The sequence below is a fragment of the Podarcis vaucheri genome (assembly GCF_965113315.1).
Source record: "Podarcis vaucheri genome assembly, chromosome: 3".
NCBI lineage: Eukaryota > Metazoa > Chordata > Lepidosauria > Squamata > Lacertidae > Podarcis > Podarcis vaucheri.
In genome coordinates, this window is record NC_138761.1 from 99,066,989 (window position 1) to 99,080,290 (window position 13,302).

Consider the following 13,302-nt stretch of genomic DNA (forward strand, 5'->3'; position numbering starts at 1 on the left):
TTTAGACCTTTCCCAAACCAAAAACCTCATAGATCCCAATTCTCCAGACCCTCCACTATCAAACGTATGGAAGAACACACATCCCAAATTTTTACCTTCCACCCTGGCCAACAGAAGCCTCTTCACTGCCTCCTATTAGGTTAAATCAGGAGTCGGCAACCTAAGGCCCATGAGCCACCGCTGAACTGAGCCGCTGCTCAGTTAGTCCCTGCGTGCTGTGCTAAAACGGCGCAGTGCGGTGCAGGGACTCACTTTCGTGGCACTGCAAATCCTGTCTGCACATGCACCGAAAATCGCATCTGTGCAGACTCAGACGCTGGAAATCGTGTGTGTGATCCAGCCCACGGAGGGATCTCCGCTGGAGTGAACCAACCCAGGCAAGGTAAACCTTGCCGACCCCTGGGTTAAATCATGTTTATAACCATCTGCCTTTTCTCTCTCTCTCTCTCTTTATCTGCTCTTACCTGATTTCATTGTGCTATTTGTTATTATGCTGAGCAGACTGCTTATATTATACTGTGGCCTGGTGCATTTTTATGAAAAGGTGGGATATAAATGTCACAAATGAAAAACTTGACCAGAAGAATGTACATGCTACCTAGCTTATTATTAGCCACACAGCACTCCAAGAAGTAAGACACAATGGAACACGCTTACCTGAATGTTGTCAAACTTTAATCCAGGCATTGTGAGATTTTCCTTGTCTATGAAAACATTACTGTACTGCTGAGTTGCTACTGAGATCAACACATTCCTAGTTGCATCACTAGGAAGCCAAGCATCGTTCCTCCTGTCTACCTCACTCATATTCAGCACAGATGCAAAAGGATCGTCACCACCTTGAAAAACAGCTTGGATCTGGGAAAATGGCTTTGGAGACTGTGAAATTTCTGGAGAAGATGCAGACCTCCCAGCTTCAGACCGTCCATTTTTAACAGAGTATTTGTGGCTGGCAGAGTCATGGAACTCCCCAGCTGTTACAAGAGAAGACATTTGTTCTGGTACAGAAGAGCTCGCATTAGGGTTACTGACAGAAATAAAAGAGGATGTGGTAAATGAATCGAAAAAATCAGAAGCTAGAGTATTAGTATTAATGGCTTCACCAAAAAACTTGCTTAGGCTGGGACTAGGTTGAACCACCTGCGGAAGAGTTTTTATGGGAGTCTCGCTTATACCGCCTAAGCTAGGCGACTTCACCATCTGAGGCTCAAAGCCATCATGCAGGAACTGCTGCTGACCATTCATGCGACTTCCCTGGCTGAAAATTGTACACACAGGGATAGGCTCAGGGTTGACGGGTGATTTGTCGGCAAGCGGGGAAGATATCTGCTCCTCAGATTTGCATTCATCAATACTGTTTGATGCAGAGTTAAGCAGCTCATCACTTTCCACTTTCAATTCATTTTCTGCTGATTCCTGAACCAACTCTTCTTTCAAAGGAGGTTGATCGCCAATTCCACTATCAGAAATAACTTTAGGAGCGCCTTCAAGTTCAGTTTTACTCTCTTTGCTAATTGCCTTTTCCTCCAGCTCTTCTTCTGGTGCATGAATGTTCTTTGTGTCCATTTGTTTTACAATTTCTTGAAGACAACCAAGATCGCCAGCATCATCTTCACTATTATTTGGAGAATCTGATATAACAACACTCTCCATCATCTGCTCATTAAGTTTATCTATGAAGTTACTAGAATCTTCTGAGATGGTCTCATTTTCTTCAGACTCAAACTCATCTCCACCAAGATCAATTGTTTCTTCATGAAACATAAGTTCTTCGTGACCTGGCAGCTGGATAGCACAGCCACCTTCTGCCGCACTCGAACCTCTTATCTTGGCATCTTCAACATCACCTTCTTTGTTTTCCATAATTGCTCTGGATAAAAAATTACAAGTGAATGTGACTGCTGGTGACCAATTCTGAAACTTAAGATGATTTATGCATAAAGTGGAAACCCGATGGAAACATCAGGTTCTACATATCCATTTGAATAATTAAGATGGCCAGTACTTCAAATGCAAAAAGCTCCAAATAAATGAAGTTAACTCTACAGCAGGGACAGCGAACTTCCAAGAGACAATTAAAAACTAGCAGTGATCTACCCCATTTTTGGGGGGTTCGGCTCAAAGTTCTTGAGCTAAACAAGAACTTTTTTAGGGAAGCTAAACAAGGAACAGGGCAAAGGAAAAAATGGAAACAACCGCTCACCAAGGGATCGCTTGTGAAGCTGTCAGCCTTGCAGCGGGAGGTCCGTCTTTCGTTCTAACAATCTAGAGGGCGGGGAGAGGGGCCGGGGCCGGATGGAGAGGGGGCAGGGCCTATAGATGGAAAGAAACCCTGCTCTACTGTAGAGTTAAGAACAGAAATAGTATCAAGCAAATAGTTTCATGCAAACAGTATCACAAAGAGAGATAATTCAGTAACATTTATATAGCATTTACAAATGTGCAGATCATTTCAGTGTAACAAAAATGATTTGGATGCTGTTCCCCACTCGCTTTTTCTATTAATGCAGTTTCTGTTTCTTCATCAACCTGTCCATCTGTATAGATGCTGAACAGAGGTTCAACTCATTCTTTAAGTCTATTAATACACAGAGACAAGGAAAGAAAGCTGAAACATTAAATCATGGGTAGGCAAACTAAGGCCCAGAGGTTGGATCCGGCCCAATCGCCTTCTAAATCCGGCCTGCGGACGGTCCGGGAATCAGCATGTTTTTACTTGAGCCTAGCTGACCACTATGAGTGTCAGGGAACTGCCATCGGAGCCAAGAGTGGAGGTAAGGCTCTCCGACGATGCGGGAGAAGGGACCAGCAGAGGGAAAGAAAACACTTCCCTTGGGGAAGGAAATCAGCGTGACACCTGGGAGGAAGGGGAGCAGGGAAGGACTTCTGAGAGAGGGCTCCAGGACTCTTCCACAGAGACCAGCGGGGAGAGTCCAGGACCTCCGCTGGCCACGCCCTCTCTGCGCAGAAGACTTCCGCGCAGGGAGTCTAGGCGGAGACTTGGTGTCTTATGTTGGAAGAAGTTCAGGAAACGCCCACTGACGGATTCTGCCAGTGACTGACACAGCCACGGAGTAAAGGCTGTCCAGCCAGGGAAAGGTTTAGCCAGGGAACGTTGCCTAGAGCATCCGCATCCTCTACGCACAAGCAACCTCCAATTCCCTTTACAATGAGAAAAGAATGCTGGACTAAAAGGGCCATTGGCCTGATCCACAGGCTCTTCTTAGGCCCTTTTGTTCTTAACTGAATCTCCTCAATAGCGAATTCATCTTCCTCATTCCCACAGCTGCCTCATAACTCTTAGTGCATGGGTTTAGCCTCAAACATGGAGCTACTCCTGGCAGCTGAGTCTACTAAGGTTTGTACTATGAAGCGAGATCACCAGGGAGGAGTTATGTAGTAAAGCAGGGATGAATTTCTGCCCAGTTAACTTAGGTCTCTTATGATCACTTTGTTTCCTAGGGTAATATGAGCAAAAAAAGCTACTTTATATAAAGTCTGTTGGCCTGCTCAGTCCTTGATGGTCCCTCTCCAGATGGCTTCAAAGAGATAACCAGTTGATTGTTATTTCTAAGGCCTGCTCTCGCCATCCTTCTTCCTAGAGTCCCATCTTTTCATTGGATGGGAGAGACAAAAGTGCCAATAGGGTAAAGTCAATGAACTCAAGGAGTTCCCTGGCTGAAGGGGCATGTAACTTGGCAGACCCCTCCACGGACATGGCTCACAGAGGGATTTGCCTGCAGAATAAATGGAAGAACGAGGGGCCATGAGACTTAGGAAGCAGCCTTTGTCCCCTAGCCCTAATATGATTTATCACAAGTCTCCATTGATAATCCCAGTTTTATAACTAAAAATAGTCCATTGATTGCCAGGTAGTAGGGTTATGACTATGCAGTTGCCAATTCGCACCATTTAACAGATGATGTAAAAATGGCATATAAGCAACGCTGAGTCTGTTCTTAGGTTTCAACAGACTAGCTAATGGGTGTAAGAGAGATAAAATATGAATGGGGTGTAAGAGAGAGCTGGCTAGTGGATCCAATCTGGGAAACTTAGGTCTTAGGGTATGTGAATGCTAGCATCTGTTTCTCTCACCCAGACCAAGACCTCTGTGTTCAAAAGCTGAAATTCCACTTTAAAAAAATAAATGTTCAAATAAGTAATTTTAACATTTGTTAAGATTCATGTGGTAATAATTTTCACATGGTGAGATCAGGTGACAATGCATTTGTCTAAGACAGACTAACAGGAAACAAGATTTCTCCCTATAAGACTTCATGGAAATACAGACATACCTTTTATCTCTGCTCTGGCAAGCCTCAGTATCCCAGGACAATTCACTTGAGATCAGCCTCAGTGTCCCATCTGTAAAACAGCAGCAGGAATTATTTCCCCACTTTACAAATTATGATTAGGAAACCAAGCGAAATGAGGATCTGTTCCCTTTGCTCCATTACAAAAATACCATACTGTACACGATTAACAAGCCTACCTACAGAGAAATATCACAATTCACGCTACTGTTTAGAATACCACGCAGGGAATACCAAAACCTCCCACAGGTTTACTAGTTGTTCTCACAAAACAAGTTTCTCTACACACCACTTCGGGCTGCAGACACACGCATCTGGGTTTCACATTGGAGTCCTACTCTGAAAACACACACAAACACAATCTCTGCCCGTATAGAAGACACCAGGGAGCAGTGGCGTAGCGTGGGTTGTCAGCACCCGGGGCAAGGCAAGTAATTTGTGCCCCTAACCCGTGGATTTGCGCCCCCTAACCCTAACCCCCAGATGCTGCGCCCGGTGCGGCCGGCCCCCCCTGCACCCCCCACGCTACGCCACTGCCAGGGAGGATTCCAACTTCTCCCTGACGAGCTAGCTTTCTACATGCAGGGAGGTGTTCCCCCTTATCATGATTTAGCCTGGGCGTGTAATAAAACATCGCCCATCCCCCGTAAGACTATTCCCACTTCTCCTCCAAGGGGGGGCACAGTCACCTCGGGCTTTTCAAGAGCCAACGCAAACAGGGATAATTGTGGGCGAAGCTGATTTTTTCCCGGGTTGCTCTTCAAAGAGGACGAGCGAGTAGCACCTCCCCGCGCCCAGAGCGGGCGCCCCTTCCCGCCCAAGCCTCCAGGGAGGATGGAAGGCCATGGAGAGGACACTCTTTCCCACCCTCCCTTGGCCTCCCCCTCACCTACTTCCACTGACAGCTGCAAAAGGCGACGCCTCCGGGACGCGGCGGCGAAGATGTGCGTGTACGTGAGGGGCGGGGGAAGCGTAGGAGAGGAGCCAACCAATACGCGTGGTGCGCCTGCGCGGCGACGTCCCCCTGCTCGCCGCCGCCTCACACACGCCATTCCGGAAGTAAGGACGGAAGCCGACGCGGGACCTGTCCCGTTTTGTTGTGTGTTTCGCCTTTTCCTTCAACACGCGTCTGGATGGGAAGGAGAGGCTAGGCTCCCCATCGCGGCGGCGCCGAATATTGAGGCCTCTGTTGGACAGCCATGGAGGACGACGCTCCGGTGATCTATGGGCTGGAGTTCCAGGTAAGAAGGAGCGGGAAGCGCCTGCTGTTTGTTCCCCGCAGGGGCGGCAAATGAAGCACCGGCGCACGGGTTGTTTGAGGGAACGTGTGGACGGCGCGCATCCTTAAAGAAGCGTGCTCGAAGCTCTCGCAGGCTTGGCAAAACCAGTCCAACCAGCTGAACCAGTTGACTGCCCGCAATAAGAAAACGGAACCACGCCTTCCAAATAAATAATCGCCGTGGGTATTGAGGAGTAACTGTGAAGGGCATAGGAGCCAACTCCTAGATCTCCGAGATCCTTTTGGCCTCCTCCACCCAATAAAATAGGGATGCGGGTAGCGCTGTGGGTTAATGTTTTAATGTTGTATTTTCATCTTGTTTTTAAGTTGTATTCATTCAACTTGTTTTTATTATTGCTTGTTAGCCTCCCTGAGCCCGGCCTTGGCTGGGGAGGGCGGGGTATAAATAAAATTTATTATTATTATTATTAAACCACAGAGCCTATGACTTGCCGATCAGAAGGTCAGCGGTTCGAATCCCCGTGACGGGGTGAGCTTCCGTTGCTCGGTCCCTGCTCCTGCCCACCTAGCAGTTCGAAAGCACGTCAGAGTGCAAGTAGATAAATAGGTACCGCTCCGGCGGGAAGGTAAACGGCGTTTCCGGGCGCTGCTCTGCTTCACCAGAAGCGGCTTAGTCATGCTGGCCACATGACCCGGAAGCTGTACGCTGGCTCCCTCGGCCAGTAAAGCGAGATGAGCACTGCAACCCCAGAGTCAGTCACGACTGGACCTAATGGTCAGGGGTCCCTTTACCTTTACCCAATAAAATACCTGAGGAGGCCACTCCCCCCAAGGTTGATGGTCGTTGCCATTCAAATGGTGTCCATGCACGGCAATTTGTGATAAATCATGTGGGGCAGGGCTTGCCTTCCTTCCCCACAATATCTTGTTTCAAGTTGGCACCCCTGGTGAAGGGGGGGTTGGTGTGCACCAACCTTGCACAGCTTTCCCCAACCTGGGGCCCTTTCATGAATTCTGGACTGCAGTTCTCATGATCTCTGGCCATTGGCTGTGCTGACTGGGGATGGTGGGAATTATAGGCCAGAACATCTGGAGGGTGCCAGGTTGTGGGTGGGAAGCTGAGATTCTGCCTGTTTCTGGTTGATTCTGCTTGAATTTCTCAGCTCGAGAGCGAATTCAGTTCTACAACTTTTGCCTTCCAACTTGGTGAAGCTAATTTGGAGTGTGCTGTCAACGTTGCAGGGGAGAGGCGGTGATGGTGTCAGTGTTCTTTTTCTCATTTGGTGCTTTTCAGAATGTATGGTATACAAATAGATCACACTCAGGAAAATAGGGTGTTTTCAAGAAGATATATTCCATTTCTTGAATGTTCACATTTGATTAAATGGGTTCCATACTGTTATAAAAATAATTGATTTGAAATTGTTTTGTACTGGGTTAGGGAACTGGATCCGGCCAGCATGCTGGTTCTTGGGTTCCCCCAATCCTGGTGAACCACTTTGACAGGTGGGCAGGCCTTTGCCCACCTGTCAATTACTTGATGTCACTGTGCTATTAGTATTAACTTTGTAGGATGACAAGCCACACTGCAAAATAAAATCCAACACATGTTAGCTGTTAGGTTGTAACTTCAGGCTTGCCTTCTGCAGGGATTGGCTCCACGATTTGAGTTTTCTGCAGTTGATCCATCAGGTTTGCTCTCATCCCCAGCCAGCTGATTCAGGATAGCAAACTTCCCTTCCAGCACACCATCTGCAGAGAACTTTGAATCTCCTGATTGTGCATTGGCAACCTTTAGTTTACTTGTCCCAGAACTCATGTCACATGATGCTGGGTGTGGGCAAATGGATGTGGCTTGGGAAAAACAGCTGTGTGGGCCAAATTGAGAACTGTGCTAGACCTAATTAGGGTTGTGGGCTTGAGGTTCCTCACTCCTGGTTTAATGAGCGTTCCTTTAAACCATGGGTGCAGCACCTACGCATGGAAGAACTAGATAAAGCTCACTGAGGTCCTGTTCTTTGCTCTCCCCCATCGGTGGTCATGTACATGCAGAGCATGATAGGGCATTGAGACAATGGAGGGGAGGTCTGTGTTGACCTGAATTCTCCTCCTCTCCATATCACGCAAGTTACTGTAGGTTAGATTACTGTAATGTAGTCTGCATGGGACTGCTTTCGAAGACTATTTCGAAACCACAGTTAGCGTAGACTTCAGTTGCAATGTATCTGATGGGATTTGTACATGGCACTAACCTTGGTTTAGCATTATAAGGGCAAGCATGTACAAACCTTGAGCCTCTTCCTTCTCCTTTGATATGGCAGGAAGGAAGAGATGAGAAAAATGAAATAGGAGCCCTACTAGATCAAGTCAATAGCCAATCTAGTCCAGCCTCCTGTTCTTATAGCGGTCAGTCAGATGTTCTTGGGAAGTCCAAAAGCAGGACCTGAACACAAGAACGCTCTACCATTCTGTTGCTTTCAGCAATTGGAACTTCCTGTTTCTCCTTTTGGTTAACCATAGTTAAGGATTCAGTTAATTTAGTCTTGGCTTGTTTTGGTAGACCTTAGTTAAAACTAGCCACAGTTTGCCAACGTGCAGAGTTGCTGCTAACCTGCATTTAGTAAAAAACAGAAGGGTAAGCTACCAAACTCCACCTAGTAGCCATGTTGGGTTGGAAGATTGCAGTGCCCAGGGTATTTTCTTATAAAGGCATAGTTTAGCAGTGCATGTGAATGAGACCACTGGGACTGTGTTCCAGAGTCATATCATAAATGTGCCATCTCTGTTTTATGCATGCATGCAATGCTATCAGTAAAACTCTGTTTCAAACTGGAACCATTGAAAATATTTAACAGGTGGTCCAGTCTGTTTAGCTGCCAAATTTAAGTTATTCAGTAGGTGCCTATTTTTTAGTTAACTATTTTAAGCACCAAACAAATCTCGATGTGAAAATGTACAGGTGAGGTGTCTTGAATTAAAAAAAAAAAAAAACTTTGCTTGCAGATCTATGGTAAGTGGGTTGTATTCAACAAAGTTTTATTCATAGTAGGCCCATTGAAATACATAAACTTAAGTTAGTCCTGACCATTTACATTTAAAAGTTAGTGGAACAAAACTGAATGGAATCTGGAAATCTTGAGTTTGATTAATCATGCTTAGTTCCCATTGCAATCTGTAGAATTTGTTAGTCATAACTAACTTTTTTATGTTTATTTCAGTGGAACCTTGGCTTAAGTTACTTAGTTTGGACCCAATCCATTATGTTTTGCTGTAAAACCTTTGAAAATATTAAATTACACAGATGCAACACATTGTGCAGTATATGAGGGCTGTTTCTTGTTCAGGAAATAAGTTTAAAATATAAGGTAAAAGATTATATTTTCAGTTACTTGGTCTACAGCTTTCCCCAGTTGCTGTTTCTACAAAAATTTCTACCTTGAACATTTGTCCAGTTGCTCTTGCATTCTGTGCATCTTTTTCATGGATGAGATGGTTCTCTAAAATTAATTTTGGAAATGTGTCTAACACTAGAAGCATGGCAATTTTTCTCATCAGCCTATCACACTTCTATACCAAGCATGCTTTTGGGAAGTTGGTAGAAAATAAATCTATGTAACAAAGAACTTGCTTTAAAAAAAAAAAGTCAAAATACAGATGGATTAAATGTCAAAAACACCGTTCTTGGTAACTGATGTCCTGCATGTTCCAAGATACTAAAATGTGTTTGATATTATTGTATTTTTATCCTCCCCCCCCCCCAGGCACGAGCTTTAACACCCCAGACCGCAGAAACAGATGCAATACGGTTTCTGGTTGGAACTCAGTCTCTTAAATATGATAATCAGGTAAACTTGTATGAAATATGTATTAAAATAGAATCGGAAATGTTTTAAAAGTATTCAGTGGGATAATGATTTTTGCTTGCCAAATTGAAGTTTTAAGTGTAGTGCTGTTTTAAAAAATATTGGATGTGATCTTCAACAGTATTTGGTTGTAAAGTTCTGTGTTAGGAATTGAGCTGGGGATGGTGAGGAAAATCCTAATCATTCTAATGTTAAATAATGGTTAAAGGAGGGTCTTTGAGGCTACAGAATGCTTATATAGTTAGTTGGATTCTGTAATCTGCACCTAGGAACAAGCCCCACTGAACCCAAAGTGGCTTTCTTCTGAGTAGACCTGTGCTGTAAAAAGCATTCTGATGGAACTTAATTTCTCTGCAGTGAGAAATGACGAATGGAAGAACGTGGTTCATTGATAAACCTGCACAACAGTTTAAAACTTTATGCTTGGTTTCTGAGTCTCAGCCAAGCCTGTTCAGAATCAATGATGAAATAAAACAAGCAAGTTGCTGGAACTGTTTGTTTGCCACCTTTCTAATATGATAAACATGTCTAAAAAGGAAAAACAAGAACTTAGTGAAGCTATATTGTTATTTCAACAGTTTACCTTGGGGCACATCTGTTGGTATAAGGCTGAAAAATATGTTTTGAGAGGCAACAGAAATACTCCCTTCCTCTTCTCCCACTGCATGCCCAATGTGCTTCCTTTTTGTGATGGTGGGGAAATCAGACCTGCTCACTATTAGGCATATTGGTATATCTTCTCTCTTGTAATTAGTAAATGTTGTTGGAGACACGGGACTCTGGTTTTTCCCCATGACAGCTTCTCCCAGAATACCCCATAACAGGTTGTAGATGCCATTATGCGAAGTAATTTCATGGTGTAATTTCACCTGCTCCATTCCATGGCAGGGGAGTGTCTTGATGCGATGTTGTGGGATGAGTGCTATTATACATAGTAGGGAAGAACTTGAGATGGGGATGCCATTTTTGGTAGGATCACGTCTTGGATTATATACCGTATTTTTCGCTCCATAAGATGCACCTAGTTTTTAGAGGAGGAAAGGGGGAAAGCACTGTATTTTGGAGGATCAGCTCAAAGTTGTTGAGCTTACTTTGCAAAGGGAAAAAATCCTGTTTTTGTGGAGTTCAACTCACAGTTCTGCAGCTTCTTTAGGAAAGGAAAGGGAGCTGTTTCTACAGTTTCCAGACAGATAATCTAATCAGCCAGTCACATGTAGCTGGGGAAACAAAGAGCCTCCATCTGCAGAACATTCAACAATGGAGGCCTGGGCAAGGAGGGCGGGGCCAGAAAGGGAGCCAGCGATCGACCACATATTTGCTCCATAAGACGCACAGACATTTCCCCTTACTTTTTAGGAGGAAAAAAGTGTGTCTTATGGAGTGAAAAATACGGTAGTTCCTTCCCTGCAGCTGATGCCTAAACGTACAGTTTCCTGTAGCAGCAGATACAAGTGTTTTGAAAATACTCCAAGCCATTAAAACTTTTGCAGAAGGAAAATATTGATAACACTCAAGCAGCCTGATTGTATCTGGGTAATAATTCTACTATTGACTCCAAACGCTGTTTGAGCCTGCTTCTCCTTGCTCCCCACTGGCCCTGTCCTTTCCATTTTATGTCTTACCAGCATTGATAATTGAGGTGCAGGGCACTTTCTCTGAGTGCTAATGAGTTGATAGGGTTAATGGCCTTTAGCAGCGCTTGAAGCCATCAACTCCTCAGTCAGTCATTAATCCCTAAGAAGTGTCAGGAGCCTCTGTTGTTACTGCTTAATTTAGCAGCGCTGGTCTCTACCTAGGTCAGGTAATGGCCATTCTTCCAACACTTTCCGGCAGATGGTAGCTTTACATCCAAGTTGCACTAACTAGGCTTCCACTCCTGGGCAGAGGCGTATTGTGAATGGAATCCCTGAAAGGTATTGCATTGTCATAAAGCGTTGGGGGGCGGATGTGATTTTTCAATTGCATGCAGTTCATTTACATTAAGCCAACACAAGCAAGTATGGAGCCTGATACAGGATTTGGGTGTGAAAATGCAGAGACAGGGCAGGCAAAGTGATCCCTACTGCATCTTCTACTTTAAGGATGTTCACTGAGTACATGTAAGAAAAAAGCACTTAAAAGGGTATTTTTTTTAAAAAAAATGAAGAATAAGAATTGAAAATATAATCATGTTTCTCTCCTTGGGATACAAGATTGGTTTATTTTTTGTCTTGATGGGTTTTGTTGTGTAAAAATGTCTTCTACAGAGGAACATTTGCAATACATGAGGAGGCTTTTATTTGCCTGAATAAGCTGCATTTCTCAAACTTTTGAAACTGAGCTACCTCTTTTTCTACTTTACCTGTTAGTCTTCTCCAACACACCTATGCTTCTAATTAAATTCAAACAAATATATTGTCAGAACAGGATATCAAAAGCAGGTAGAATTAAGAGAAGGACAGGTATAGGGGTGGGGAACCTTTAAAGGCCTTGAGGGACACATTCTCTTCTGGGCAACTGTCTGGAGGCCACATTATTTTATTGTTGTTAGCCGCCCTGAGCCCGGCTTCGGCTGGGGAGGGCGGGATATAAATAAAATTTATTATTATTATTATACCATGGTTGGCAGGGTCAGAGGCAAAAGTGAGCGGAGCTGGTTTTTACGCACACTTGCCCACGCTCTCCTCCATCCAGATCAAGTAAGAGATGTTAGGGTTCAATGACACATTCCGGCCAGGCAAAAATACTTTGGCTACAAAGTAGGGTCAGTGAGGGCTATGAATGGGATGGCTATGAGGCCATCTAGAGAGGCTCAGCGCCTGAGTTTCCTTGTTCCTGTTCTAAACCACAAAGAGAAACATCAAAATAAAGCAGCAGGTTTCCTGCAAAAACCAGTGTAGAATTGTAGGACTTAGAAGTCAATCCCTGCATATCTGATGGGGAGCACTTGAGACATTAGCCCCATCCGGTTCTCCAGACAACCACAACTCTTCCCTGCATCTCATCTTTCTCTCTACATGTTTGCTTTTCTTTTTTCTGGGTAGCTTGCTGGAGGAGGAGCATCAGTCTCTCTTGTCCAAGTGCAAGAGTTTGTTTAAAGCAGAGTTAGATGGTTTGGTGCCCTTCACCAACTCCAACTCCCAGAAATGACTAGCAATGTTTCCTACCCCTGTAGCAAAATAAAAGACCAAATGATTGATTGAACAATAAAATGATTGTTGAATTTTGGTCCACGCTTCCAAAGCCGTGACAATTGTGAGTGCTTGGAGAAAACATATCCTAGGATATAGGATGTTTGACTGCCCTTCTTCCCACAGAATGTTTCTGATATACCCGAGAGAGCTGTGTTGCAACACATTGTCTGGTTTTGCCTTTTAATGCTTTCCACGTCTCCAAGCCAAAAGAGTTAGGAAAATAATAATATTAATAATGATAAAATCCTATGGAACCGGTGACATGCTATATTTAATAACACTTGTCCTCGGGGCCTGATGTGGTTCTGAATGATGATCGCACCAGTGAGAAGGAAGCTGCTATGCCTGACTTTGAGGGACCTGAGATAGGGCAGAAGGCACTTCTGGTTTATGTCCTGCATGACCCTCTTTATATGGTTAGTAGGGGCATATAATACATGTTGGTAGAGCAAATTGAATTTTGATTTGTAGCTCACCTTTAGGGAATCAATTTCACTGCCAAGGAGACTACTTCATAATTTCAACATGAGGCTTCCTGTTTTTAGAGGAGGCTGCGAGAGCATATAGATGAAGCAGCCAGCCAGCCTGGTGCAATCTGCTCTGCTCTATTTTCAGCAAAGATTTTGTTAAAATTGTGCTCTGTTCAGGCTAAACACTAAAAGGGCTTTTTTGTATTGTAGGCATGCAGCTTAGGCAGACATTGTGCAACAAGC

The 13,302-nt window shown here is 44.4% G+C and overlaps 2 protein-coding genes and 1 long non-coding RNA gene across 12 annotated transcripts in view; 1 reads left to right on the top strand and 2 right to left on the bottom strand.

Annotated features, from left to right (window-relative positions):
- Positions 1 to 5,365, bottom strand: part of TRAPPC12 (trafficking protein particle complex subunit 12) — a gene marked incomplete at its 5' end in the record, with an annotated part of 55,550 nt that extends 50,185 nt beyond the window's left edge. For 2 of the 7 annotated variants that reach the window (XM_082215508.1, XM_082215507.1), the window contains 3 exons: positions 658 to 1,870; positions 4,296 to 4,365; positions 5,203 to 5,365. In XM_082215508.1, coding sequence (XP_082071634.1) covers positions 658 to 1,870; positions 4,296 to 4,365; positions 5,203 to 5,365 — 1,446 coding nt within the window. The other 5 variants (XM_082215513.1, XM_082215512.1, XM_082215510.1 and 2 more) reach the window with 5 other exon arrangements.
- Positions 1 to 13,302, bottom strand: part of LOC309528335 — a 250,040-nt gene that overhangs the window by 68,668 nt on the left and 168,070 nt on the right. The gene's annotated exons all lie outside the window — the stretch shown is intronic.
- Positions 5,413 to 13,302, top strand: part of EIPR1 (EARP complex and GARP complex interacting protein 1) — a 64,110-nt gene continuing 56,220 nt past the window's right edge. For all 4 annotated transcript variants that reach the window (XM_082215601.1, XM_082215602.1, XM_082215603.1 and 1 more), the window contains exons 1-2: positions 5,413 to 5,554; positions 9,315 to 9,398. In XM_082215601.1, the coding sequence (XP_082071727.1) occupies positions 5,513 to 5,554; positions 9,315 to 9,398 (126 nt within the window). In that variant the 5' untranslated portion in view covers positions 5,413 to 5,512. The remainder of the gene's footprint in view (positions 5,555 to 9,314; positions 9,399 to 13,302) is intronic.